General features: G+C 42.1%; 2 protein-coding genes and 1 long non-coding RNA gene across 11 annotated transcripts in view; 2 read left to right on the top strand and 1 right to left on the bottom strand.

The window, feature by feature from the left end:
- The window catches only part of LOC139158947 (uncharacterized), an 85,628-nt gene extending 78,225 nt beyond the window's left edge, over positions 1 to 7,403 (bottom strand). Inside the window, exon 1 of the long non-coding RNA XR_011557774.1 lies at positions 7,206 to 7,403. This is a non-coding gene — a long non-coding RNA (uncharacterized lncRNA). The remainder of the gene's footprint in view (positions 1 to 7,205) is intronic.
- Positions 7,404 to 7,686: 283 nt separating this feature from the next.
- On the top strand, positions 7,687 to 17,372 carry PRXL2C (peroxiredoxin like 2C). Of its 3 annotated transcripts, none has more exons than XM_070736281.1 (6): positions 7,687 to 8,016; positions 9,106 to 9,174; positions 11,790 to 11,843; positions 12,245 to 12,350; positions 13,772 to 13,903; positions 15,676 to 17,372. In XM_070736281.1, the coding sequence occupies exons 1-6, from the start codon at positions 7,843 to 7,845 to the stop codon at positions 15,801 to 15,803; spliced, it is 663 nt and encodes a 220-aa protein (XP_070592382.1). In that variant the 5' UTR covers positions 7,687 to 7,842; the 3' UTR covers positions 15,804 to 17,372. The 3 variants fall into 3 exon arrangements, with proteins under 3 accessions (XP_070592382.1, XP_070592383.1, XP_070592384.1); XM_070736283.1 differs by lacking the exon at positions 7,687 to 8,016 and adding an exon at positions 8,221 to 8,274; XM_070736282.1 differs by lacking the exon at positions 13,772 to 13,903.
- A 5,584-nt stretch (positions 17,373 to 22,956) lies between these two features.
- CDC14B (cell division cycle 14B) overlaps positions 22,957 to 25,962 on the top strand; it is a 65,885-nt gene continuing 62,879 nt past the window's right edge. For 3 of the 7 annotated variants that reach the window (XR_011558326.1, XM_070742800.1, XM_070742798.1), the window contains exon 1: positions 23,110 to 23,501. Coding sequence is in view for 4 of the 7 variants with exons in the window: in XM_070742800.1 (XP_070598901.1) it covers positions 23,321 to 23,501 (181 nt within the window). In the remaining 3 variants the exon portion in view is untranslated. Of the gene's footprint in view, positions 23,502 to 25,962 lie in introns of all 7 variants that reach the window. The other 4 variants (XM_070742797.1, XM_070742796.1, XR_011558328.1 and 1 more) reach the window with 4 other exon arrangements.

Genomic DNA, 25,962 nt, shown 5'->3' with positions numbered 1-25,962 from the left:
CAAAAACTTGCAAACAAAAAAAAATATTAATAGAGATGGAATTATCAGAGAATGTACAATTATAGATGTAAATATTTATATACAGTGATACCTCGTCTTACAAACCCCTCGTCATACAAACTTTTCGAGATACAAACCCGGGATTTAAGATTTTTTTTGCCTCTTCTTCCAAACTATTTTCACCTTACAAACCCAAACCGCTGCCACTGGGATGCCCCGCCTCCAGACTTCTGTTGCCAGCGAAGCGCCCGTTTTTGTGCTGCTGGGATTCCCAAGGCTCCCCTCCATGGGAAACACCATCTCCGGACTTCCGTGTTTTTGCGATGCTGCAGGGGAATCCCAGCAGCGCAAAAATGGGCGCTTCGCTGGCAACGGAAGTCCGGAGGTGGGGTTTCCCAGCAAGGAGAGCCTCAGCGAAATCGCAGCATCACAAAAATACGGAAGTCCAGAGCTGGGATTTCTCAGGGAGGGGAGCCTCAGGGGAATTCCAGCAGTGCAAAAACGGGCGCTTCGGCTGGCAAAAGGGGTGAGCTTGCACGCATTAATTGCTTTTCCATTGATTCCTATGGGAAACATTGTTTCGTCTTACAAACTTTTCACCTTACAAACCTCGTCCCGGAACCAATTAAGTTTGTAAGATGAGGTATCACTGTATATGCTCTTTTGTGTTTGTATGTTTTATTATCTGTTTGTCCGTATCTTTTTTTAAATGTATACGCTTAATAAAGATTAATTGAATTTAAAACAAAAAACAAAAACTTGCAAACAATTTGATTCAATCAAGAGATGGAAACTTTAAGGGGAAAAAACTTTTTGCAGTTTTTGACCAGAAGTCATGGTATTTTTGAAGGGAAATATAGTCAAAGCCAATATTTTCATTATGGAGTTTACCATTTCAGCAAGGTAAAAGTCTTTTCTATTTGGAAACTATTTCAGTGGATATTTTTTTTACCTCACCCAGACCTAATTATGAGAGTGCAGAAAATCCCTAAGGGATGCAAAACATCTTTTATTAGCATTTCCTGTCAGATAGCTGCATAGTTAGTATTGTTTTTTAGTATTCAGGGATATACAGATTTTTTTTTTTAAAAAAAAAAGGAAGGTAGGAGAAAGAAATGGAAACTGATGAGCCATGCAGGATATGTCAGAGAAAATGGAAATCAGAATAAAAATGATAGGGTAGTGCGTTGGCAAGTACGTCTCCAAAATGAATGTGGACGCTATTGCTACAATCAGCAAATGGTCCAATTGTTAGGAAGCTGGTAGCTGAGCTCCCAAAGCACAATGCATTTCTGACACCTAGTGGCCAATCGATAAAGGTGCAATATATTTTTTCCACGTTCTCCAACTACTGTATTCTTGTCTCTATTGCAAAAGCTAGTACCAAATCTACTTATTTCATCAAAGTATCTTCTATTTTAAAATCCTAGATATCATTTTCAAATCAGCATCCTCAAAATATGTTGAATTATAGTGGTCATAATTTTCAGGTATCAGGGTTAAAGTTGCTCCCAATTAATTTATTTTGTTTGTTTGATCAGTTTATATAAACACCCATCTCAACCTGTGACTCTGGCTGATAAATAATCATGAAAATAATTACAAAACAAAAAAAATTAAGTACAAATAGTTATCATGAGATGTATCAACATAAGTAGGAAATGGGGCCCTCAGGCCTGGGCACAAAGCCAGGCCTTTAGGGCTTTGTGAACGAAAACCCATCCTAAATCTCTGGATGAAAAATGCTCCAGAGGGCAGGGTTATGGCAGAGAAGGCTTGCCGCTCGGTTCCTGCCAATCAACATTTCCTGGTTCCCAGAAGGTATCTGAAGCATCTCAATCTCTAGAACAGTGTTTCCCAACCGGTGTGCCGCGGCACACTGGTGTGCCGCGAGACATGGTCAGGTGTGCCGCGAAGAAAGAAGCTCAGCTTCTGGTCTCGCAACTTTTTGCGAAGAGCAAAAAGTTGTGAGACCGGGAGCTGAGCTTCCTTCTTTGCACCTTCCAAGTTTTCCAGCAGCTGCAGCGCCCCGCCCGACTGGAGCTTCCCTGGCGACGGCAGCAGGTGAGCTTTGGGGCTTGGTGGGAGGGCAGCGGCTGTGGGAGGGTGGCGCACAGCGGGAGGGTGATGGCGGCGGCAGCAGGCAGTAGCCATGGGGCGGCGCCAGGGTGGTCAGCTGTGAGGCAGAGCTCCGGAATGGAGGCACCGACCGGCGGCGGCTGGACATGTTGCTGTAGCCGTGGGGTGGCGGCAGGGTGGTCCCTCTCTCTCTCCCTCTCTTGCTATCTCTTTCTCTCCCCCCTCTCTCCCTCTCTCTTTCTCTCAGCAGCGGCATTGGGCAGTAGCCGTGGGGCGACGTCAGGGTGATCAGCTGTGAGGCGGAGCTCCGGAACAGAGGCACCGACGGCGGCGGCTGGACATGCTGGAATTGCGTGGCTGGCACTTGCCTGCTGGCTGGGCCAGGACAGAGGCTCCAGCCCTACATCCATGCCCAGCGCAACGCCAGAAATGTACGGCGTCTAGCAACACGTCTAGCCACCGCCATCTTTGCCTCCGTTCCGGAGCTCCGCCTCACAGCTGATCACCCTGACGTCGCCCCATGGCTACTGCCCAATGCCGCTGCTGAGAGAAAGAGAGAGGGGGAGAGGGGGGAGAGAAAGAGATAGCAAGAGAGGGAGAGAGAGAAAGAGAGAGGGAGAGGGGGGAGAAAGAGAGAGAAAGAGATAGCAAGAGAGGGAGAGAGAGAAAGCGAGAGGGAGAGAGGGGGGAGAGAAAGAGAGAGAAAGAGATAGCAAGAGAGGTAGAGAGGGGGGAGAGAAAGAGATAGCAAGAGAGGGAGAGAGAGAAAGAGAGAGGGAGATTGGGGGATAGAAAGAGAGAGAAAGAGATAGCAAGAGAGGGAGTGAGAGAAAGAGAGAGGGAGAGGGGGGATAGAAAGAGAGAGAAAGAGATAGAAAGAGGGAGGGAGAGAGGGAGAGAGGGGGAGAGAAAGAGAGAGAAAGAGATAGCAAGAGAGGGAGAGAGAGAAAGAGAGAGGGAGAGGGGGAGAGAGAAAGAAATAGCAAGAGAGGGAGAGAGAAAGAGAGAGGGAGAGAGGGGGAGAGAAAGAGATAGCAAGAGAGGGAGAGAGAGAAAGAGAGGAAGAGAGGGGGAGAGAAAGAGAGAGAAAGAGATAGCAAGAGAGGGAGAGAGAGAAAGAGGGAGAGAGAGGGGGGAGAGAAAGAGAAAAAGCAAAAGAGAGAGAGAGAAAGAGAGATAGCAAGAGAGAGAAAGAGAGAGGGAGAGAGAGGGGGAGAGAGAAAGACAGCAAGAGAGAGAGAGAGAAAGAGGGGGCAAGGAGGGTGAGGGAAAGACATAGAGGGAGGGAAGGAGGGAGAGAGAAGGAGGGCAAAAAAGAGAGGAAGGAAGGGAGAAACAAAGAGAGATGGAGAGAGAGGGGGAAAGAAAGAGGAAGGAAGGGAGAGAGAGAGAGAAAGAGGGAGAGAGAGAGAAATAGAGCGAAAGGGAGGAAGAGAGATATTTTTTGTCCAAACTTTTTTTAGCCCCCCCCCCCCCCCACTCAATGTTCCCCAGGATTTTGTAAATGTGAATAATGTGCCGCGGCTCAAAAAAGGTTGGGAAACACTGCTCTAGAAAACTTCAAGTCAAAGACTGGCTCTGCATAACCTACATCAAATTTATGGGAACAAGGCTGAGCACCTATGGCTTTCCTAAAGCTGAACCATAACTGCTTGCAACTGCCATCAGAATGACTAATGGTAAAGTATTATGGGACCTAGGGGTATCTGTGGGGTACGATTACAAAAAAGTGAATATGGCAGCCATGATGGTTTAAGTCAGTGCTTTTCAATTATTTTCTGTTACGCCCCCCTCCAAGAAGAAGTAAACATTTTGCATCCCACAACTCTCCGCTAGGATGATTGTTTGCAATATTCAGCACATTTAAGTGGCTTATCAGTGTAATTGGGGTGTGTAATGTGTTTAAGTCAGCGTTTCCCAACCGGTGTGCCGACACCGTCAGGTGTGCCACGGTGCCCCTAGGAAGCTCCAACTGGGTGGGGCGCTGCTGGTGCCGGACCGCCGTATCCGGCGTTCTCCTGCTGGGCCCCAAAGAAGGAAGGCGGGAAAAAGGAGGCAGGGGCAGGGAGGTGCGGCAGTAGGAGTAAAGGGAGCCGCGGCTGCCCCTGCCTCCCCACAGTGCCTCCGGCCAAACGCGCCCCTGGCTTCTCCGCCCTGCCCCATTGCCCGCCCGATCCGCCCCCTCTCCTCCGCCGCCGCCTCCTGCCTTGGGGCGAGCAATCCAGGAGTCCGGGACTGTGTGGCTTTGCGCCACGAAGAGAAAACGGCCGACTTTTCCCTGCTGCCGTTTTCTCTTCATGGCGCAAAGCCACACAGTCCCGGACTCCCGGATCGCTCGCTTCTCCGGTCAGCAAAGCCATCTGCCCAGGAAAGTGCCGCGCTGGCCGGAGAAGCGAGCGATCCGGGAGTCCGGGACTGTGTCGGCCGGGCTAACGGGAGGCGGTGCGAGGCCGGACGCTGGGGACGTCTGGGAGGGCAAGGAAGCTGTGCACTCCACTCTCTCTCCGGCTCTCTCTCGCTCTTTCTTTTTCTCTCTGTTGCTGGCGTGGTGAACGAGAGAGAAAGAGAGAGAGAGAAAAAGGAGGGGAGAGAGAATGAGAGAGAAAGAAAGCAAGAGAAAGAGAGGGAAAGAAAGCAAGAGAGAGAGAGAAAGAAAGGGGGGAAGGAGGGAGAGGGAAAGACATACAGGGAGGGAAGGAGGGAGAGAGAGAGAAAGAGAGCAAAAAAGAGAGGCAGAAAGAGGGATGGAGAGAAAGAAGGGAAGGAAGAGAGAGAAAGAGGGAGGGAGAAATAGAGTGAAATGGAGGAAGAGATATTTTTTTTGTCCAAACTTTTCTTTAGTGCCCCCCCCCCCCCGTTCAGTGTTCCCCAGAATTTTGAAAACATGAATAATGTGCCGCGGCTCAAAAAAGGTTGGGAAACACTGGTTTAAGTGATGCCTTAATTTTTTGGGCTTCATGCTGTCCACTGCCCACATTTTTAGACACAGTAAACATAACGGTCTTTCTTCATCTTCCACCATAGTCACAGTGAAGCCAAGAGCTACATACACTTCATCATATTTCCTCATCTTAGCTTTCAGGAAACGTACGTTTGTCTCATTTTTTCCATCTCTCTCCTCCTTTTTTTTCATCCCTGTTAAATATTTTTCTATGGTGTCTCTTAAGAATTTGTTATCTGCACTTCAGATCTCCTACTCTGTGCTGCGTGCTATTGTTCGGTGCAATAAAACCCTACTCACTGTGGCAAAAAAAGGCATGTTCCCTGGGGTCACGCGCGCCCCTGGCATTGCTCTGCACCATCCCAGGGGGGTGCATCCAGGGGTGGGCTACTGCCCAGGTGGGGGGAACACAGTGGGGTAGCAAAAATGGAGCTCCACCACAGAGTACCCAATTTGCACTGACAGATGTTGAAAGAAAATGCAGGGTGTCCTGCATAAGCCATGCCCACAATGTGGTAGTAAAAATTTTGGTAGCCCTTCACTGGGGACGCCCCACTATTTGACAAACACTGGTTTAAGTGAAGATCATCCATGTGATTCACAGACCAAAAAGGGCAGAGCTGCAATTGTATAGTCCTAGCAACCATCTTCTACTGCAGTGGTTCTCAACCTTTCTAATGCCACGACCCCTTAATACAGTTCCTCAAGTTGTGGTGACCCCCAACCATAAGTCTAGTGCCACTTCTCCCAACAGAGCTTTAAGTTGATTGGCAGGAAGGTCAGAGGGACCCCCCCACTGGAAACGCCTGATTGCTTGGATTGTAAAAATATGTTCCAAGGCGCCAGAATAGAAGCTTTAGTTCCTAACACCATGGAAAACCCGTCTTTCCCCATGGTCTTAGGTGACCCCTGTGAAATGGTCATTTGACCCCCAAAGGGATCCCGACCCCCAGGTTGAGAACCACTGTTCTACTGCTTTCTTCCTAAGGGCTGAGAGAGTGACCAGACCAAAACACTTAGCTGACCTTCATGCTTAAGGCAGGGCTGAACTTCCATTTTCATTCCATTTTGGTGTTTTGGTCATTATGGTCCGTTTGGTCAGGCATGCAGAAACCCTCAGCATGTCCATTTTGAAGCTCGCTCTCCCCTTCCCCCTTTTAATAATAATGTGGAAAATAGGACTACTGAAAAGCAGTTATTTACTGCTCAGTTTTGAGAACAGGATTCCATGGGGCTCTGAGGACTATAAAAATGGGTGTACTGTACATCCCAAATTCCACACAGATAGCAATTCCTGAATTAGAGTCATTTTGGCCGACCTGCTGGGTAAAGGTGATGGAAATTACAGCCCACCAGCACTGCAAGGCATCAAACAGGGAAGTCTAAATTACAAGTCACTTGGGAAGCAAACACAACCGATGGCAGTGGATCTAATTTGTCTTGGAAAACAAAATTCTTGTGGATGTGATGTCAGTCACAAGAGAATACATTTCCCATATACCCTGAAGACAATCTTAACTCACAACCAAGCACACTCTAAGGCAGCGCTTTCTTAAGTACGGTGTCAGGTCTTGAGCACTTGTTAAACATCAAGAAGCAGAATGAAAAATATATTTGAAATATAAATCCAAATATATGCCACAATTGGATAGATTCATATATATAACAGACTAAGGCACATGTTGGTTTCCTAACGCACTGTTAAAACTTCACAACCGTCTCAATCCAAACAAAGCATATTATTAAAGCCTATTAAAGGACAAAATAATTTGGACTAACTAAATGGTACCACTGGACTAAAAAAGGGAGGAAAGACTGTGAGACAATGTGAGGTGAAGACAACAATATGAGACCATGTAAACATATGAAATATTATATATCGACAAATAGTAATGTATGAAATTGGTTGTAGATATATATTAAAATAACATGATGTTTAAAGATAAAAAACACTAAATTTTTAAAAGCCTATTATATTTCATTATTAGTAGCCTTCCTTAAACTTGGCTTGTTACACTTGACTTCGGCAGTGAGAGACAGCAAATATTCCAAGGATTGGAAGGCTGATTCTCAAACTCCTGAGTTTAGAAACACAAGCTGGAGGGGGCTTTAAAGGTCTTCTAGTCCAACTCCCTGCCCAAAGCAATTATCCTTATATGATTCAAGGAAAAAGAGTTATGCAAACCTTGAAAAACATCGAGGGAGGGAGCGCTCATAATTCCAGGAGGCGGACTGTTCCACTATTTAAGGATCACCATTCTGAGACTATGTGATATATGCACAAACAGCTGCCTTCCTTGAGAGAGAGAACCACTGGAAGGGATCTGAAAAGAAAAGCGAAAACGAGGACAATATGGAAGATCTCAAACCAAGGGTAGGCAGTTAGTTCTTCTATGACATGTGGACTTCAACTCCCAGAATTCATGAGCTAGCATGTTTGGCTCAGGAATTCTGGGAGTTGAAGTCCACAAGTCATAGAAGGGCCAACTTTGCCTAACTCTGTTCTAAACCAAGAATATCCACTCTTGAGAAGTTTTAAGACTTTTGAACTTCAACTCCCAGAATTCCCACGGCCGCCTAGACCAGTATCGACAGGGCTCCATCTGACTTCTCCGCCTGCTTTTCCGGCATCGAGAAATAACTTCCAAAATAATCCGTTCTTCCAACCTCTCCCTCCTTTTTAAGCGCTTCTGCGGCTTCCACTAGAGGAGGAGCTCATCCCGCCACGGGGAAAGAAAACCCCTCCCTCGCAATCATGCACATCCCTCTTTGGCTCCGTTTAGGCCGGGGTCGGTTTTTTGGGGGGTTGGGGCGTTGCAAGCATGGCAGATCCAGTCACGGAGCAAATCGGCGCTCGGGCGGATTGGCAGCGCGGCCAGGAAACCCCCGCGGAATTGGCCGCCGCTGCTCAGCGCTCGGTGGAGGACGCGGCGGGGAACAGGATCCCCTTCGGGAGTCTTTACAAGGAACGGAAGACGATCGTGATCTTCTTGCGGGTGAGAGAATCCACCCCACCCCCCACCCCGGCCTGGCTGTACAAGCCAGCTGGGGATTTGACATCGCAATTGCAGCCTCCAAAATTGATGGAAGCGTTGCAGAGGGCTTCAAACTTGGCGACTTGAAGATTTGTGGACTTCAATTCCCAGAATTCTCCAGCCAGCTCTGCTGGCTGGAGAATTCTGGGAATTGAAGTCCACAAGTCTTCAAGTCGCCAAGTTTGGGGACCTCTGGTTCATAGCATGGCCAAATCCTCGGTTTGTAAACAGGCATCTTGGATTTCTATTTAGTAAAGTTAGCTTTGCTCATGTTGTTGTTGTTGTTGTTGTTGTTGTTGTTATTAGATTTGTATGCTGCCCCTCTCCAAAGGCTATTATGATTGACAGCCCAAGAGATTCGGACTGACAGGTACCGCAAATGGTAACCATAAGGGGATGGTATTCTGCATAAACTGTTTGGAGATTGAGCCGGGCTAAACATTGGGGAGCAAGGAGCTTCCCGCAGCCTCAACCCGATTTCTCTTTTTAGGGGTTGCGGCCTACTTTCCAAATAAGCCTGTTGTAGGCTAGGATTAAGAGACATGCATAAGTGCAGCCTTGTGCCTACCGTCCCTGCCCTACTGTCGTTTTGTCTTTCTATCACTACCTTCTACTCATGTCATGTTAATACAAACTATAATTCTGTACCTGTTTGACAAAATAAATAAATAAAATAAAAATAAATAAGGATCGCATATAACTCCAGATGCGCGAGCCCGATGCTAAATTGCTTAATATAAACATTAAACTTATTTCGGGAATGGTTTGCACAAAGGTAAGAAGCAAAGCAATCCCATCAAGCCTGTGCCTGTTTTGTGAATGCGCCAACAGTAGCTTGTGGTTTAGGGATGTTCCCTGTTTGCAATTTTAGACAAGAACATTTGTAAACTGAATCAGTGCTTGTGCCTGAATGTTGTAGAACGTTTATTTATTGCTCTGTGGTACCCTAATTTTTATCGATTCAACACAGGGACAAATAAAACAGACATCAACAAACAGGTTATCTTGCAAATGTATGATTTGACACTCATTATTTTTCCCTCCTCACAGCATTTTTTGTGTTACGTATGTAAAGAATATGTGGAGGATCTGGGCAAAATCCCCAAGAAAGTTTTGCAAGTAAGTGCAAGCAATAGTTATATGTAATATAGTTACTAATACAGAAGTTTGCAGTCTCCCTAAAATTACATAGTCTGAAGTTGTTTTCATATATGTGCTATGTATGTGTTACAAAAAGAATGATTACCTGGGATTGTTTATTAATGTTGATTCCGAGAAAATGCAGCTATACTTTAATCTTAAAAGGGCATGCTCAAGATCATCAGCTTTTGAAATACTGTATAATTTTAAGATGTTGGATGTTGATTAATACAGTGTACTATAGAAGTACGGTAATTATTATAAAATTATTATCAGGTTATACAGATTTGGAGAAAATCCAATGGTACGTGCTTTAGCTAATCATCCACTATGCAAATTTCATTTGCCCTCAAGATGAAGTTCAGGATACAGCTAATCTCTCTTTAAAGAATCATAATTGCCTATCTGAAGATTGTAGACCTTTGAGGCAGGAGTGGGTTTTAACTTACCTTGCTGTCATTTTATTGATTGATTGATTGATTGATTGGATTTGTATGCCACCCCTCTCCGTAGACTCGGGGCGGCTAACAACAGTGATAAAAAAACAGCATGTAACAATCCAATTAATAAAACAACTAAAAACCCTTATTATAAAACCAAACATACACACAAACATACCATGCATAACTTGCAATGGCCTAGGGGGAAGGAATATCTTAACTCCCCCATGCCTGGCAGCATAAGTGAGTCTTGCTTTCTCCTGCATTGCGTGGCCACACCATTTGATGCACTCAACCGATGGGCCGGGAGTTTGACAGCCCTGCATTAGAGGATTTAAAGACTGGATTTTCCCATAGTATCTCAGATCTTTTTCAAAATTGTCCTGCCTTGGTGGTTAAATAAACGATGAAATAAGGACATTTCAGTTTTGCCAGTTGGTTTTGAGATATTTTGAGATATTAGGTAACCGTTAAATTCCAGGTCTTTCAGATATTCTAACATGCTGCATATTTGGAAACATTGCTTAGCCATTCCTATTACTTATAAAGATTATTTTAAATTCCTTGATACTTCTAAGAATTCCTTTGAACAAAGAAAGCTAAGATCCCTTTAGTATCTTAGATGATCCTGGTTCTAATTTAATGCTTGTTGCAACAGGTTGCTTTTCAAAAAGGAGATAGGACAAAAGTGGAAGAATGAACACTGCAGAGGGCCATATCCACTTCTTAAGGAGCTCTGTAATAAAAGTCCTCAATACTATCTCAAGTTTTTAGAGCCTCTGGCACCAGCAAACAATGACTTGTTGTGATTTTATTGTGGGGATGTTGATTTAATTATCACTAAATGGATAATACTCAAATAATGTTCTAAGTATGAATAGTGTAATCAGTTATATACAAATAACTCAGACATGCTGCCATAAAAACTTTTAGATCACTATCTCCACTAATGGAAATTTATAATAAATTCCTAGAAGACCATTAATATTAGGCTGGTCTCAACCCCATCCTGACACAGGTTATTGAGTTAACCTGAGTTAACCTGTCTGGGTTTGCACAATCCATTGAATTTCAAATAACCAGAGGAGCTAAATTCATATATTCTACTATGCTAAAACAAATATTCTACTCAAATTTAACTTACGGTAATATATGAGGATCGCCCAGAAAGTAATGCGCCACATTTTTTTCCTTCAACAATTATTTATTGAACACAATGAAACTTACACACAAGAAATAATGATGTTTCTTTTACACTCGCTATTTTTCCATGTAATTTCCATCCCGTTCTATGACCTTCTTCCAGCGAAACACAAGGGCGTGTATGCCCTGTCAGTACTATTCCTTGTTCTGGTCACAAAGTCATTTCTACACTGTGTAAATCATCTCTTCGTCATCCTCAAAATGTCTTCCGCGACTAACCATACTTCTGTCATCTGCAGATTCTCCATAAACTGTACACAAATGTTTGTGAATGTTCCCAACAGTTTCTTTCTCCGCACTGAGAAATTCAATGATGACACGCGGCTTGTAACGTACATCACTTACAGACGCCATTTCAAAACACTGCTGCAGCTACGCTATCTGTCTAAAGAAATGCAAAATTTACACACACACTCCTGACAATTCAAATAATGTATATCTAAAGTTTTGCATTCGTACCATTACTGTAGGCCGAGAAAAAAAATGTGGTGCATTGCTTTCTGGGCGACCCTCGTATTATGCAATGCAAGCACTAGGTCTCTAATTACATGATGCCTCAGCTGTTATGGAGTCCAGGTTTCTGGTATTGGTGTATAAAACAGAATGCTTCATACTGAGAAAGTAACTTGATCTGCCCTATGTTGTCAGGGCGTAGATGTGGAGACCAAGTACTTTTTTGTTAAAAGGTGCTTCTGATGCTTTTCTCAGTGGGAAAAGGGCTGCTACATATGTACAGGAGCTTATTTCCTGTAGCTTAGTAATACAGCTGCTCCACTTGGTTATTTAAAAGTAGAGGCATGACATTTTATGAAGTTGCTTTAATCCTTTGTTAAAGCAAAAATTGCTTCAAAGATTTACACAAATCTCATTTTTAGTTTGGCACAAAGACTGGGTTGTTAATTATTGGTTAAAATTTTAACATCATTTTTTGTTGTTGTTTTTTTGCTTTAGGATGCAAATGTTAGACTTGTGGTTATTGGGCAATCAGCACATTATCACATTCAGGTAAGTGTAATTGAAAATTCAGTTTATTCTGTTGAGGAGGTTGTAAATGCAGCTCTATTGTTTCAGTGTTTGCACCTCTAAGCTTGTCCACCTATGAACACATTTACACACATATATCCCTATATAAATAAGACTGCTTAAATAAGATGGACACTAAATCTGCTTTCGAGGCTTCTTTCCAAGTTCCTGGAAATTATTTCCATTCTTTTTAGAAGGAGGTACTTCCATCATGTTTGCTTAAAGCTGCCAAAGCCCAGATTAAATATGTTTAATTGGCAGAAAATTCTGCTCAGTGTAATGGGACTTAATTAAAGGCAAGGCTAACAGGATTGCACCATTTGCTTTCAAAAAATAGAACTGCATTGGGTATTAAATTGATACTTAACATATATTGTTTGCAGCCATTTTGTAATCTGACAGGTTACCCTCATGAAATATATGTAGATCCACGGAGAGAAATTTATAAAATTCTTGGCATGAAAAGAGGGGAATCCTCCAGCTCAGCAGGTGGGTTATGTTACTGACTTTCATTATCAGAAACTACTAAACAGTGGTTCCCAACCTGGGGGTTAGGACCGCTTTGAGGGTCGAACGACCATTTCACAGGAGTCGCCTAAGACCGTGGGAAAAGACAAAGTTCCCATGGTGTTAGGAACTAAAGCTTCTATTCTGGCGCCTTGGAACATATTTTTACAATCCGACCAATCAGGCATTTACAGTGGGGGTGTCCCCCTGACCTCCCTGCCAATCATCTTAAAGCTCTGTTGGGAGAATTGGTGCTAGACTTGTGATTGGGGGTCACCACAACTTGAGGAACTGTATTAAGGGGTTGTGGCATTAGAAAGGTTGAGAACCACTGCAGTAGAAGATGGTTGCTAGGAGGACTATACAACTGCAGCTCTGCCCGTTTTGGTCTGTGAATCAAATGGATGATCTTCACTTAAACCAGTGTTTCTCAAACTGTATTAAGGGTTCGCGGCATTAGAAAAGTTGAGAACCACTGTATCTTTACCTAATAGTATGTAAACTGAAACTGTACTTTCAGTGTACAAGGTACCATACTTTGTTTTACATACATACAAAAGCAGGAATACCATTCCACTTTCATTTGATTATAGAATTGGAAGGGTCATGTTGGCCATTATATAACCTGCTGCTCAATGCAGGAATCCAAATGAAAGCATCTCTGTCAGGTGATTGTCTAGTCTGTCCTATAGCGAAGTTAGTTAGGGAATTCTGGAAGTTGAAGTCCACCCATCTTAAAAGCTGCCAAGGTTGAGAAACATTGATCTATATAGCAAGCATCAATTGAAGAAAAGTGCACCACATCCCTTGGGAGTTGGTCGCTTTGCCAAGCTGCACCTGATTTTGATACCAACCTGAATGTATTCTCCAACCGTGGAATATCCTACACCAGGCCTGTCTAACTGGTGGCCTTTAAACCAGATGTGTCACATGCAAGCCACGGCCCCCTGGTTCTGCAAAAGCAAAAATCGTTGTGATACATCGCAATATATCATGTGATGCAATCTAGTGTAACACCCAGACCTAGACAATGCAAAATTGTGTAGAAATGTTTCTCATGTTGGGTGAGAATCCGAGGTACTTTTGATCTAAAGCAGGTGTTCTTAATCCCCGGGCCATGGCATGGCAGAAACCAGGCCATTGCAAATAAGCAAAGTCCAATCCACAAAGTGCAGGCAACATGCAAAACTATATCCTTTCCCGTTCACAGAAAAATCTCTCTCCATAGAACTGGTCCCTGGTGCCCTACAGGTTGGGGGCTGCTGATCTAAAGCATATACCTTTCCTTTGAAGTTACCTTAGTTCTGATCTTCCTGGAATGCACAGAGGTCTGTAGCCTATTGACAATAGAGCTAATGTATTGTTTTTGCCAAACAAACGTCCTCTTCTTCTATTGTTTTCAGTGCACAGCCCTCATGTTAAATCCAGTTTGCTATCAGGAAGCGTTCAAAGCATGTGGAGGGCAATGACAAGCCCTGCATTTGACTTTCAAGGTGATCCAGCTCAGCAGGGAGGCACTTTCATTTTAGGACCAGGTAAAGTAACTATCAATTTAGAGTTTTTTGTTGGCTGGGTCATCAAAGCAGAAACCTATGAGTTTAAATCCTGATTAAAAAGTTGGGTCATACCATGTATAAGGCCTGTCATGTACGAAGAATCGGGATCATATATGAAGTGCCAGTTAAGAAGATTTATTGCTCAAATCTATACACAGGAATTTAGTTATTTATCAGCACTAAATTGGCGCTAGTTAAAGGAATTTAAGGGGAAGCTGAACTTGGATCACCTGTGGAACATAACAATTCCAGACTGCACTTGTGAGAACTCTTCTGTCCATCCACCGATTTTGCTTTTTCTTACCTAATGAGTTGCTATAGAACGAATCTGGTTATTATATTTGAATAAAACGCTTGTAATACAGAGAGGTTCATAGTGGCGGTAGGCCTCTGCCTAATAAATTGTTTTTTTCTGAGTTTGCATACCACATGGGCACAGTTCTCTTCCTGACTTGACTGATGAATTTTCATCCATCTACTTTTATTCTTGGTCACTAGCCAAATAGGTGACAGGACATAAATGATCTTGCTGATCTTAAAAATCTAAGCAGACTATGATCTAGGTAATATTTGGATATGAGACTACTAGGAACCACTTAGCCTGTAGGCTAAAAAAGGGAATTAAAAATAAAAGGTCCAGAAGAAGGCAGTGACAAATAAGCTCTCTCTCTCTTTGTCTCTTTCTCTTTGTGTATGTGTGTGTCTGTGTACATACACAAGAAGATTACATATCACCAGTTATTAGATAGAAATATAGAAGACTGACGGCAGAAAAAGACCTCATGGTCCATCTAGTCTGTCCTTATACTATTTCCTGTATTTTATCTTAGGGTGGATATATGTTTATTCCAGGCATGTTTAAATTCAGTTACTGTGGATCTACTACTCTTTCAGTAAAATAATATTTTCTCATGTTGCTTTTGATCTTTCCCCCAACTAATGATGAAAAAATAAAACTCTTGACAGTTTTATTTTTTTTTAATGTTTTTTTATCAAATCAATTCAATTATCTTTATACTGATGCAGCAACAGTTCCTTTCTATCCTTATTCCAAAGTGTAATGATAGGATTTCTTGATGAAAAGGATATTTTGTTCAGCTGCAGTGCTCAGGGAATATACAGGTAGTCCTCAACTTATAACTATACTTGAGTTCAAAATTTCCATTGATAAGCAAGGCAGTTGTTAAGTGAGTCAGACCCCATTTTACGTCCTTTTTGGCACACTTGCTAAGCAAATCAGGAGAATTGTTCATTTAACAATTAAAAGCATAATGGGTTGTTAAATGAATCCCCCATTTTTATTTTATTTCATTTATTTATTTTTTGTTTCTTGGAAACGAGCTGGAAAGGTTAAAGATGTGGAATACATGACCCCAGGACAGTGCAATTCTCATAAGTACATGTGAATTGCAAAGTGCTCAAATTTTGATCACATGACCATGGGCACACTCAATGATTGTAAATGTGAAAACCCATCATCACTTTTTGTAGTGCTGTTGTAATTTTGAATGTTATGGTTGCATGTTGAGAACTAGTCCATATTGGCTAAATCAGGGGTCTCCAACCTTGGCAACTTTAAGACTTTTGGACTTCAACTCCCAGAATTCCTGCTGGTTGAGGAATTCTGGGAGTTGAAGTCCACAAGTCTTAAAGTTGCCAAGGTTGGAGACTCCTGGGCTAGATAACCTGCTGCTGCTGCTGCTAAACCTTTGAAGACGAAAGGGCTAATATTTGTTTCCCATTTATTCCAGGTGATGAGATTCACTTTGTGCACCTGGACCAAAACAGGTTGGACCATATCCCCATTAATAATGTTTTGCAGCTTGCTGGAGTTGAAACAGTAGATTTTACCTGCAGATATCGGATTGTTGACGTATGAATTTTTAGAAGAAAAATACATCTGCCAAGACAAGCGATATATAATGAGGTTACTATGAAATTAATAAAACAGGAGTAGTTCCAGAATACATTTTTACACACCAAAACAAAAAAGCCTTCAAACTTAATATTGTGCTAAAGACAAAATAACAAGAAAACAACTCATTAAACCTGCTGAACCAAAGTAATGTTTATGGAGTCTGTGACTTTATTTCAATCACACTATCCCACTTAAAATTTAACTGTTTTGCGTTAATGATTGAAACATATGGATAACAATTAATGTCCTTTTGCTTCTTCAGTGTTTAATTAAAACAAGACCACAGATCAAAATAAAAATGCAAACTTTAATTTATAATTGCTTTCTTGGAAGCCAAATTGGCATGAATGTTGTTCTGAAGTCTGTAAACTAGACGCTGAGGAAAAAGTGTTTAGAGAATTAATTTCCTGGTAAACTATGGGTAATCTTTATTTCTATACTTGACATCCCACTAATCTTGAATTAAAAGTTAACTGCAATTTTTTTCTGCAGTATTTTGTTAAGGTGCAATGCAACAGAATAATCAGTGTTACACCCAACTAATGGGTTTCAGATGATGGTTTTTGCACTTTTGCTCAGTTTGATCTCAAGAGTTCAGAAAAGGAAAGATTAATTATATAATGCAGAAGTGGTAAAATTATAATCATTCAAGTGTTGTTAACATATAGTTAAACAGAAGTCAACAACAATACATGTAGTCTTTGATTTACAACCATTTGTTTAGTGACCATTCAAAATTACAAATGCATTGGAAAAAGCACTTATGACCAATTTTCATACTTACAATTGTTGCAGCATTAGTTTGCTTTATTGTCATACAACAAAATTAACAATATAATTAAATGCCATCACCATGATTACATCATCAAAATTTGGGTACTTGGCAACTGGCATGTATTTATGACAGTTGCATTGTCCCCAGATCATGTGATCATGCTTCCAACAAGCAAAGTCAATGGGAAAAGCCAGATTCATTTAATAACCATCAGATTCACTTAGCAATGGCTATATTTGCTTGACAACTGTGCCAAAAAAGGTCATAATGTGGGATGTGACTCACTTAACTACTGCATTGCTTAACAACTAAAATGTTGGGCTCAATTGTGCTTGTAAACAGAGGATTGCTTATAATGCTCCTTGGTGCCACCAGGAGTTCTAGTTGAGAAATATTGGTTAAAGCTGTTCTGAAGAATTATAGAAAATGAGAGATTGTCCAGCTTTAATGTTATAAGATTATTTATGATGGAATAAAGAAAAACTGCAAAAAATGCAAAATGTATATAATATGTGTATTTAGTGTTTTATTTAGCCTGACATTGGCAACTATCTAAAAATCAATGCAGAATTGAAACATAATCACTGTTAAGACAAAACACAGAGATGTACATGTGTTATATAACTAGCAATTTTCATGCACGCCAACTACTTTTGCCAGATATAAGATTTTATTAAAAATTATTTATGATATACTGTAATCCTTTCTCCCTTGCCTCCCCCCCAAAAGCTAGCAATAAATATATTTTTCAGAGGACTTTCAGCCAATTTTTTTCTAGCAATATATTTTATGTAATTTATGTAAATTTATCCTTTACTAAGTAGTAAATGTAAGGGACAGGATTAGTTTTATAAACAATAAAAATGTTGGAGGTTTACCCAACAGTAAATCGTGGGTTAATTTGATCCATGGTTTACAATAGCAGATGTCAGCCTCCATACTTCCTACTTGCTTCGACTGCCATAGAAATGGGGGGAGGAGGAGGTTACATATTTGGGAGGGAGAGGGACCTGCGCTGGAGATGTCTTTTCTTGTGTCCGAGTAGGGGCTTAGGGAGGAAAGTTCTCATCACATATGGCCAAGCTGGTTGGACATGTTTACAGCCTACTCAAGGTCAACGGTTTCGGCAGACAAGATGTGGAAGCCCAATCTAGAGATGTGCCCACATGACATCTTGGTGCATTGTGATTGGATGATTTGCTGGGTGGGGGGTTCTGAGGGGAAGGTTTTAGAATCATTTTTATATGCCATTTACGTGCCTTTTGCCTCAGATCTTGCTTTAATTTTGTCACTGTCACTTCTTGCAAAAGTACTCTTCTCTATCATCATGGGGTTGGGGTTTTTCTTTCCTGGTTTTTGAATAGAAGCACACACCATTATTCCACATAGTCCTCAAATACTCTACCCAAAAAATTATTTCCATGAGGCTTGATGGTGTACTGTATTTATTTCTTGGACTTCTATTCTGCTTTATATTTTTCCAATCACAAGCCTTTACAATAGATTGGGCTGAGACACAATGACTTTCATGATTGAATATGCATTTTCCAGCTTCTGGTTCAGTATTGTAACCATTCCACCATAGTAGCTCTTGTCTGATGTTTGAGCATTACAAATAAAGGTTTGATCTATATTCCCAAAATATACGCTGAAACATTTAATATGTAATCTCATTCAGAACAAATATTTTTATCACTGATCAGTCATTTTCTGTCAATGGCACATCAACATATATACTATATATTAAAAGTATTAGTCTCTTCCTCCGTAACAGTAATTTGTGTCTATTCTTTTATTATTTCTTTAACACTGCGTTGATGTCAATTCTTATGATCATACAGTTTAGTCCATCTGACTTCACTGATGTCTAAGATGTCCATTTATGGTCATTTCATTTAATCTTTCACTGGGTTGAGCTTAGCCATAATCACACTTCTTACCTTCCATTTTCCCAATGTAATTCTGTCCTTGCAACCTTGAATTTTCTTTTCCTGTGTGACATCAACAAATTATCACAGTGACATCATGATATTGCTGTATTATTATGGTTTATGCACCGAATTACATTGCAAGAAATGTCAACTTGACGATTCAATATGATTCCTTTTTGGTTTTCAGTTGAACAAATTAACCAAAGAGTTTTCCAGTTTTTCAGGCCACAGAACCTGTTTAAAAATAAAAAATATCCTGGAACCTCAGTTCAGGTGGTAAAGTTTTAATTATGGAAAATTGGCTTCATTAAAGTGAGTATTTTTCCTCTTCATCTCTGACAAAACTTTATCAAATATTCTTGGAATCCTGGTATTCCACAAAATATTGTTCAAAATCCCCTGGATTCGCTTATAAATAAGTTGGTGGAACAAAACGTGTCCTTTGAAGAATCTTGTTTGTGGTGTGACACTAGAAATGGCTGCTTTTCTAAGGACTTTTTTGGAGTATAATGCACACCTTTTTATGCCCCCCAAAGAAAGTGAAAACTTGGGTGCATCTTTTACACCGAATGTAGCCCCACCCAGCCATCCCCACTCTTTGGTCTCTGCCTGCCAGAAATTTACTTCCTTGGGACAAAGAGCAGCAGAGCCTAATTAGCACAAGTCACTGATTATCAGCCTCAGATACTCAGCTGATTAAGGCTGTTGGCAAGCCCACATGCTAAAATGAAAGTGAAACTAAAGCTGCTTGGAGGCAAATTGCTGCAGGGAGAGGCAAAGGCTGAAACTGGTTACAGTATTTGTTTTTTACTGTAAGGAGGTAAGTCAATAACTATAAATGTCTATAGAATGTTCAAATTATTAGACTTATTTTTGAAAGACTGCTAGAAGACTTCTAGACAACTTAACAAAATGAAGAAGCTTTTTTAAAATAAATGCTTGATCTGAAGAGGCCCCGTGCTATTGTGTCTTCTTTTAAATAGCAGAGAGAAAGCAATTTCAATTTTAAAGATCTGTAAAAGTATAATCTGAAATGTCCTGTTTTAGTATTAAGTATTGGTGTTAAGTATTAATATTAAGATAAGGCAGCTGAGTTAAATCCTGACTTGGTCATATTTGGAGTAGATCTATTTAAATAATTGAGAGGAGTCGTGTGATTACATTTAAGAAAACTTTCTGGAATTAATATACTGCCACAATGTACATTTCTCCAATTCTTTGCTATTGGGTCAGGCACACACGCACAGAAATACACAGCAAACTGTATATCTTCTGTGCTCTGTTTGCTGTTTGGCAAATTGCTGGGAGGTAGAAGGTTTTTTTCCCTTGTTTTCCTCCCCAAAACTAAGGTGCGTCTTATACTCTGATGCATCTTATACTCCGAAAAATAAATTACCATCCTGACTTTTCTTGACCATGAAAATTTATAATGGGCACAAGGGATTAATGGCCTTTGAAATGTGATAAAATGAATATCCAGCAGATGGCACACTTCCCCCCACAACAGTAAGTACCCTAGCTGCACTGTATGTGAATATTTCCACACACACCCAATAGAGCCAAGAAAATTGAGAGTGAAGAGCACAGCTGGTATGGTTTTATAGATGCACTATGCAAAACCTTCATTCAAGTTATGAGGTGTGTTCAAAAACAGTTTGCCCTGTACTGTAATTTTATAATTGCTCTTTCCTCACATCTGTGCAGTCAGCAGGTGTAGCTCCAAGCAAGAGAAACTAGAATTATTCAAATTTCCTTTCTAGTTTTATTGGACAGGCAGAATTTTTCAAATGACAACTGCTGTAATTGTTTTCAGTGAGAATTCATAGAGACGAATGTATTTGAGATTGAGCAAACATGGATATGTGGATGTATCTTATCTGGATTGGGAGTCATTGCTCACAGTCACTCATGCCCTCATCACCTCAAGGCTCGACTACTGTAATGCTCTCTACATGGGGCTACCTTTGAAGAATGTTCGGAAACTTCAGATCGTGCAGAATGCAGCTGCGAGAGCAATCATGGGCTTCTCTAAATGTTACTCCAACACTCCGCAGTCTGCATTGGTTGCCGATCAGTTTCCGGTCACAATTCAAAGTGTTGGTTATGACCTATAAAGCCCTTCATGGCATCGGGCCAGGTTATCTCCGGGATCGCCTTCTGCCGCATGAATCCCAGCGACTGGTTAGGTCCCACAGAGTTGGCCTTCTCCAGGACCCGTTGACTAAACAATGTCGTCTGGTGGGACCCAGGGGAAGAGCCTTCTCTGTGGTGGCTCCGACCCTCTGGAACCAGCTCCCCCCAGAGATTAGGATTGCCCCCACCCTCCTTGCCTTTCAGAAATTCCTTAAGACCCACCTCTGCCGTCAGGCATGGGGGAATTGAAACATCTCCCCCTTGCCCATGTAGTTTTTGTGTATGATTCGATTGTGTGCTTGTCTTTTATATATTGGGGGTCTTTTGGATTTTTTAAAAAACTTAAAACTGTAATTTAGATTGCGAAATATTAGATTTGTTACTATGTTTTGTTTACCATTGTTGTGAGCCACCCCGAGTCTACGGAGAGGGGCCGCATATAAATCCAATAAATCTAATCTAAATCTAATCTAATGACTAGACAATTTATTATGTTGATTTTTAAAGCAATTTAATAAATGTCAAATCAAGAAATTCACAATAATGCTTATTGCAACTATTCAGAACAAACATGCCAGGAATCAAGATATAAACCACTGAAGGCTCTTCTCTTGTGATAGCCATGGAATTCAACCATTTCCTTGAAATCATTCGTCAGTTCCGTGCTAATTCCTGCTAAGCAACATGCATAAAATAAACCTACACTCCTAGTTCTTCTATAGAAATCACTTTTAATATACCATGTGCTACTATGTTGAAAGAGACTCATCTAGTGAATTGGGGCTTTTCTGGTGTGTAAAAATAAAATACTAACAGTGCCTCCTCTATACTATGTTTAACTTTTTTGCATGGTATCTTACTACAAAGGGTCAATATATTGTATCACTTTAGAAATGACAAGCTTGAAGCAATGGAAAGTAAGATTATTCAGTTTTTTTCTTCTTTTAAGTTTTATTTGGTTTTTGAGACACAAGACCAACAGCTCACAATGGAAGGTACTAGATATGTCAGGTGGGGGTGGGACAGGAGGTTGTAATGCCTTCATAACTACCCTCAAAACGTCACTATAGAGTACTGCACACCAAGACAACAAGACACAAGAATTCCCCCAAACGCCATCACTCTGCTAAACAAATAGTATTTCCCTCACCACTGTCAAATTATTCACTAAGGCTGCATTACTATTAGTTTTTCTCATCGTTCCTATTACACATCTCCTACTTAGGACTGCATGACTGTAACTTGTTGCTTGTATCCTTACAATCTATATCAATATTGTTTTCTGTTTGCTTATTTGAACCCTATGACAACCCTTATTGTATTGTTCTTCATTGTTATGTATTGTAAGCCGCCCCGAATCCTCGGAGAGGGGCGGCATATAAATCCAATTAAATAAATAAATAAAATGTTGGTACTCAATAGTGGGTTGCTACCAATGAGGTAGTGAACTGCACACTGGTAGTAGCTGTCAGATTGCTCAATTTGCACAGGACCACTCCGGTGGCAGTCCTATGGGCGCCATCTTTTTTCTTCAATTTTTCGTATATTTTGCACAGTAGCAAAATCTTGTAAGATTAAAATTGCTGGAATCTTGCATGTCCCCTCACAAGATTTTAAAATTGCAGAAATCTCACATGCGTGCCCCCCTCACAAGATTTCACCGTGTTTTTGCTTCCTGCACATGCGCAGAAGCAAAAAACACGCTGGGGATATGCGCACATGGAACGTACATGCATGCAAAACAACCAAAGCTGCGCATGCGCAGCACACCAGTAGCGGCGGCAATAGCAATACGCCTCTGGTTGTTCCTCATGATTCTTGACAAATGTATCTTTTCTTTTATGTACACCAAGAGCATATGCACCAAAGGCTAATTCCTTATGTGTCCATCCAATCGCACTTGGTCAATAGAATAGAATAGAATAGAATTAGAATAGAATAGAATAGAATTCTTTATTGGCCAAGTGTGACCAGACACACAAGGAATTTGTCTTTGGTGCATATGCTCTCAGTGTACATAAAAAAAAATACACATTTATCAGGAATCATGAGGTAAACAGTTAATGATTGTCATAGGGTTCAAATAAGCAATCAGGAAACAATCAATATTAATAAATCAATAATATTAATAATCAATATTAATAGTAAAGAATTATATAAACATTTAAGTGGCCCTTTTTGCAATTTCTTTTTTTTTGGGGGGGGGGGGGGAGAATAGAGCCTCACTTCTTAGGACCAGTTCGCCTTTATGACGCAGGCGTTCAGGTGTATCGCTATGACATCCGCCTGTCAAGAGGCTGTGCGATTGTGACTTCACACCGGCCCGGCCCCAATGAGGAGCGAGCGTCCGGGGAGGCCCGAAGTGGGAGCGCCGGCCGAGAGCGGGAGCCGCGGCGGCAAGTGGCAAGAAACCGCTTGGGGAGGGGAGGGGGCGGCGCTTCAGAAAGCGGCCGCAGTTGCCTTCCCTCCTCTTCCTCCTCCCGTCGGTCCTGCTGCTGCTCCTGTTCGTGCTCCTGCTGCTGCTTTGGCTCCCCTTGGGCTGCTCAGACCCCGACTGGGGGCGAGGCGGCGGGGATGAGCCCGGGTGCCCTGCAGCCGCCGCCGCAGCCTCCGCCGTCTCCTCCGCTACCACCGCCGCCATGAAGCGGAAGACCTCGGGGGTGGGGAGCCGAAGGCACTCGGCTCCGGCTACTCTGCCGGCCACAGCACCGCCGGCGTTCAAGAAAACTCGGAGCTCCGCCATCCTGCCGATCTTGGCCGAAGCAGAGGAGCAGCAGCCCCCTCGGCCGCCGGGCCGCGAGATCTGCCTGCAAATCTCCGGTGAGAGGAAGGGGCGCTGCGGGGATCGGGGGCGACCTAGCGGGGCGGTTCGTACGGGCGTGTCCGCAGGCGGACGACTTTTTCTCGGTCGCGTAAAGTGTGGGATTCGTGTCTCCCCCCCCCCCCCCCTTCCGAGCCTCCTTGTAGTAAACAACTCCCGCGGAGTTTAGTTTCCAGAAGTGTTTCTTGGGTTGCTTCCGATGTGGGTTTGATGGTGGTTTGCGGTGCTTGGGGGAGGGGGTCAACCCCTAAATAGGCTGGAGCAGTTTGGATCCTTTTCTCGTTTTGAGGCGCCTTTGGGGTTAAAACGAGAGGAAAAATCCCAACGAATGTATTTATGAGAGGTTTCTAATCCTCCCGTGGCTGTCTCTCCGGGGAAAAAATGTAATGCAATTGCCTGAGGAAAACATCCCGTAATACCCAGATCGTATCTTATCCAAATTGCAGGTCAAACCTTGGAAAAATAACTTATTTTTAAATTAGACTTTTCTACCGCCCTTCTTGAATGCTTCAGGGGTGAAGATGCAGTTTGAAAAAAAGAGGAGCATTTCTTTTCAAATCCCCCCCTTGTGCTAGCTTCTACAGAATTAGCATTAGGAGTATGGAGGGGAAATAACAAATTATTATTTTTTAAAAAAATGTTTTTTGCTTAATGGATCTATTTTCCTGGCTCCTGTGTTGCAAAAATCGTTCCGGATTCAATTTTGTTCTGGCATTAAAAATAATGGATGTAAAGGACATCTAGGTTGTTTTGCCAGTGGTTCCATTGTTGTGTTTGATTGTTGAGTTGTGTTAAAAATATAATGGAAAATGTAATGGAAAGTGTTCTGCCACTGCTTGGGGTTATAAATAGGCAACTTTAGTGGCTCCCTTCTCCTCTTTCCCTTCTTTGCATTTTAAAAATTTTAATACCTATTTTGTGGCCTGCATAGAATGAAATATTTTGTGTCTTGCATAAAACGAATGTACAATCTGTGAAATATAATTCGGCACAGTGCAAATATGTATTTTAATTACTAATATTTAAATATTAAAAATTAAATAACTTGCAGAATTATTTTCCTATTAATATTTTTTTATAAAAATGGGGGTGTGGGGGGGAGAAATGGGAAAGGGACAGTGGTGAGTTTTTTCCACACCTCCTTAAGGCTTCCACTTCAACTGTCCTGTGCCCTTCTTTTTCCTCAAATATTTGCATGGGGTTTTGTTATCTCTATTGAGACAAGAAAAGAGATATCCAGAGGCAATTTCCTGAAAACTATGTTATGTTGATTAGTGATGATTTCAGAACATTCATGTAGCCTGAGGAGATCTCCAGGGATTTGGGGGAGGGCTGAGGGAACAATCCCACCTGGCATGTCAAAAGTAGTCCCCCCCCCCAGTTATGACTTTTCTCTTTTAAAAGCTAAATGAAAAAAGCTAAATGAAAAAAAAGAAAGTTGATGGATGCATAAGGCACAGATAACAGTGAAAGACATGAGGTGACTAGACACCATAATGATTTCCAATCTATTATTCACTACCATGGATTGGGACAGAAACAACAACAGCACCTGAATGAAAACAGCTCTGACTATTCAGATCATTTAAACTAAAATCTGCAGTGGGTGTTTGCTGTCTATGTGTTACAATTGTGACAATGGGAGTTTATGTTGGGGCGCTCTGGACTATTGTTTTCATTTGACTCTTACCCAGGGGACCCATTCACTACTGGCAGGATTCCTCTTGTCCAAGAAGGTGAACCAAAAGGCAGAGTAGGACTCGGTGAAAAGTTTTAAACATTGTAGGCCTATACCTGTGACACAGGTAGCATGCAGAGCCATATTTGCTGGCATGGGAACCATTGCCGTAGATCAGCGCACATGGGAATGCTGGCCAGCTGATTCTAGGCAGGCTATGTCCCTGCCCCTCTCTATGTGGCCAATTTGAAATAAGTAAAGGGCTCTCATGGAGGCTCTGGGAGGGCATTTCTGGCCTCCAGAGGGCCTCTGAGGGTGGGGGAGGCCGTTTTCATCCTCCCCAGCCTCCAGGAAATCCTCTGGAGGCTGGGGAGAGGGCCTTCCAATCCCACCAGAAGTTGGGAAACGAGGCATTTCCTGCTTCTGGAGGACCTTGGGGGGGTGAGGCTGTTTTTGGCCTCCCTAGGCTCTTAAAAAGCCTCTGAAGCCTGTGCAGGGCAAAAAACAGGCCTACCTGGCCCACCATGTCATTGCATGCCAAAAGCAGGGGGAGCGCTAGGGGATCTCGTGCGCATGCACAGGGCGGATTACATTGAATCTGAGTGTGGGCCTACACATGCGCACATGTATGCCCGCTTTTGGCATGCAACAGCAAAATGGTTAGCCATCACTGGCCTCTCCTCTTAAATGAAGATAGTTTATCTCACAAAAAAGGCTTTTTGTTACCTGAAGTTCCTCTTTCAGCAACAGGCCCCTTCATTAGATCTCAAGCCCTTCTAAAA

This window comes from Erythrolamprus reginae, chromosome 2 (genome assembly GCF_031021105.1).
Source record: "Erythrolamprus reginae isolate rEryReg1 chromosome 2, rEryReg1.hap1, whole genome shotgun sequence".
Taxonomy (NCBI): Eukaryota; Metazoa; Chordata; class Lepidosauria; order Squamata; family Dipsadidae; genus Erythrolamprus; species Erythrolamprus reginae.
Note: the sequence above shows the minus strand (reverse complement) of the source record. Positions and strands in the feature narration are given on the sequence as shown.

What these genes read in the sequence shown, in the direction of transcription:
- PRXL2C (XM_070736281.1), top strand. Translation starts at nt 7,843, where the DNA reads ATGGCAGATCCAGTCACGGAGCAAATCGGCGCTCGGGCGGATTGGCAG. An exon ending in TCCCCAAGAAAGTTTTGCAA is followed by an intron (nt 9,175 to 11,789) that starts GTAAGTGCAAGC and finishes TTTTTGCTTTAG; the next exon opens with GATGCAAATGTTAGACTTGT. An exon ending in CAGCACATTATCACATTCAG is followed by an intron (nt 11,844 to 12,244) that starts GTAAGTGTAATT and finishes TATTGTTTGCAG; the next exon opens with CCATTTTGTAATCTGACAGG.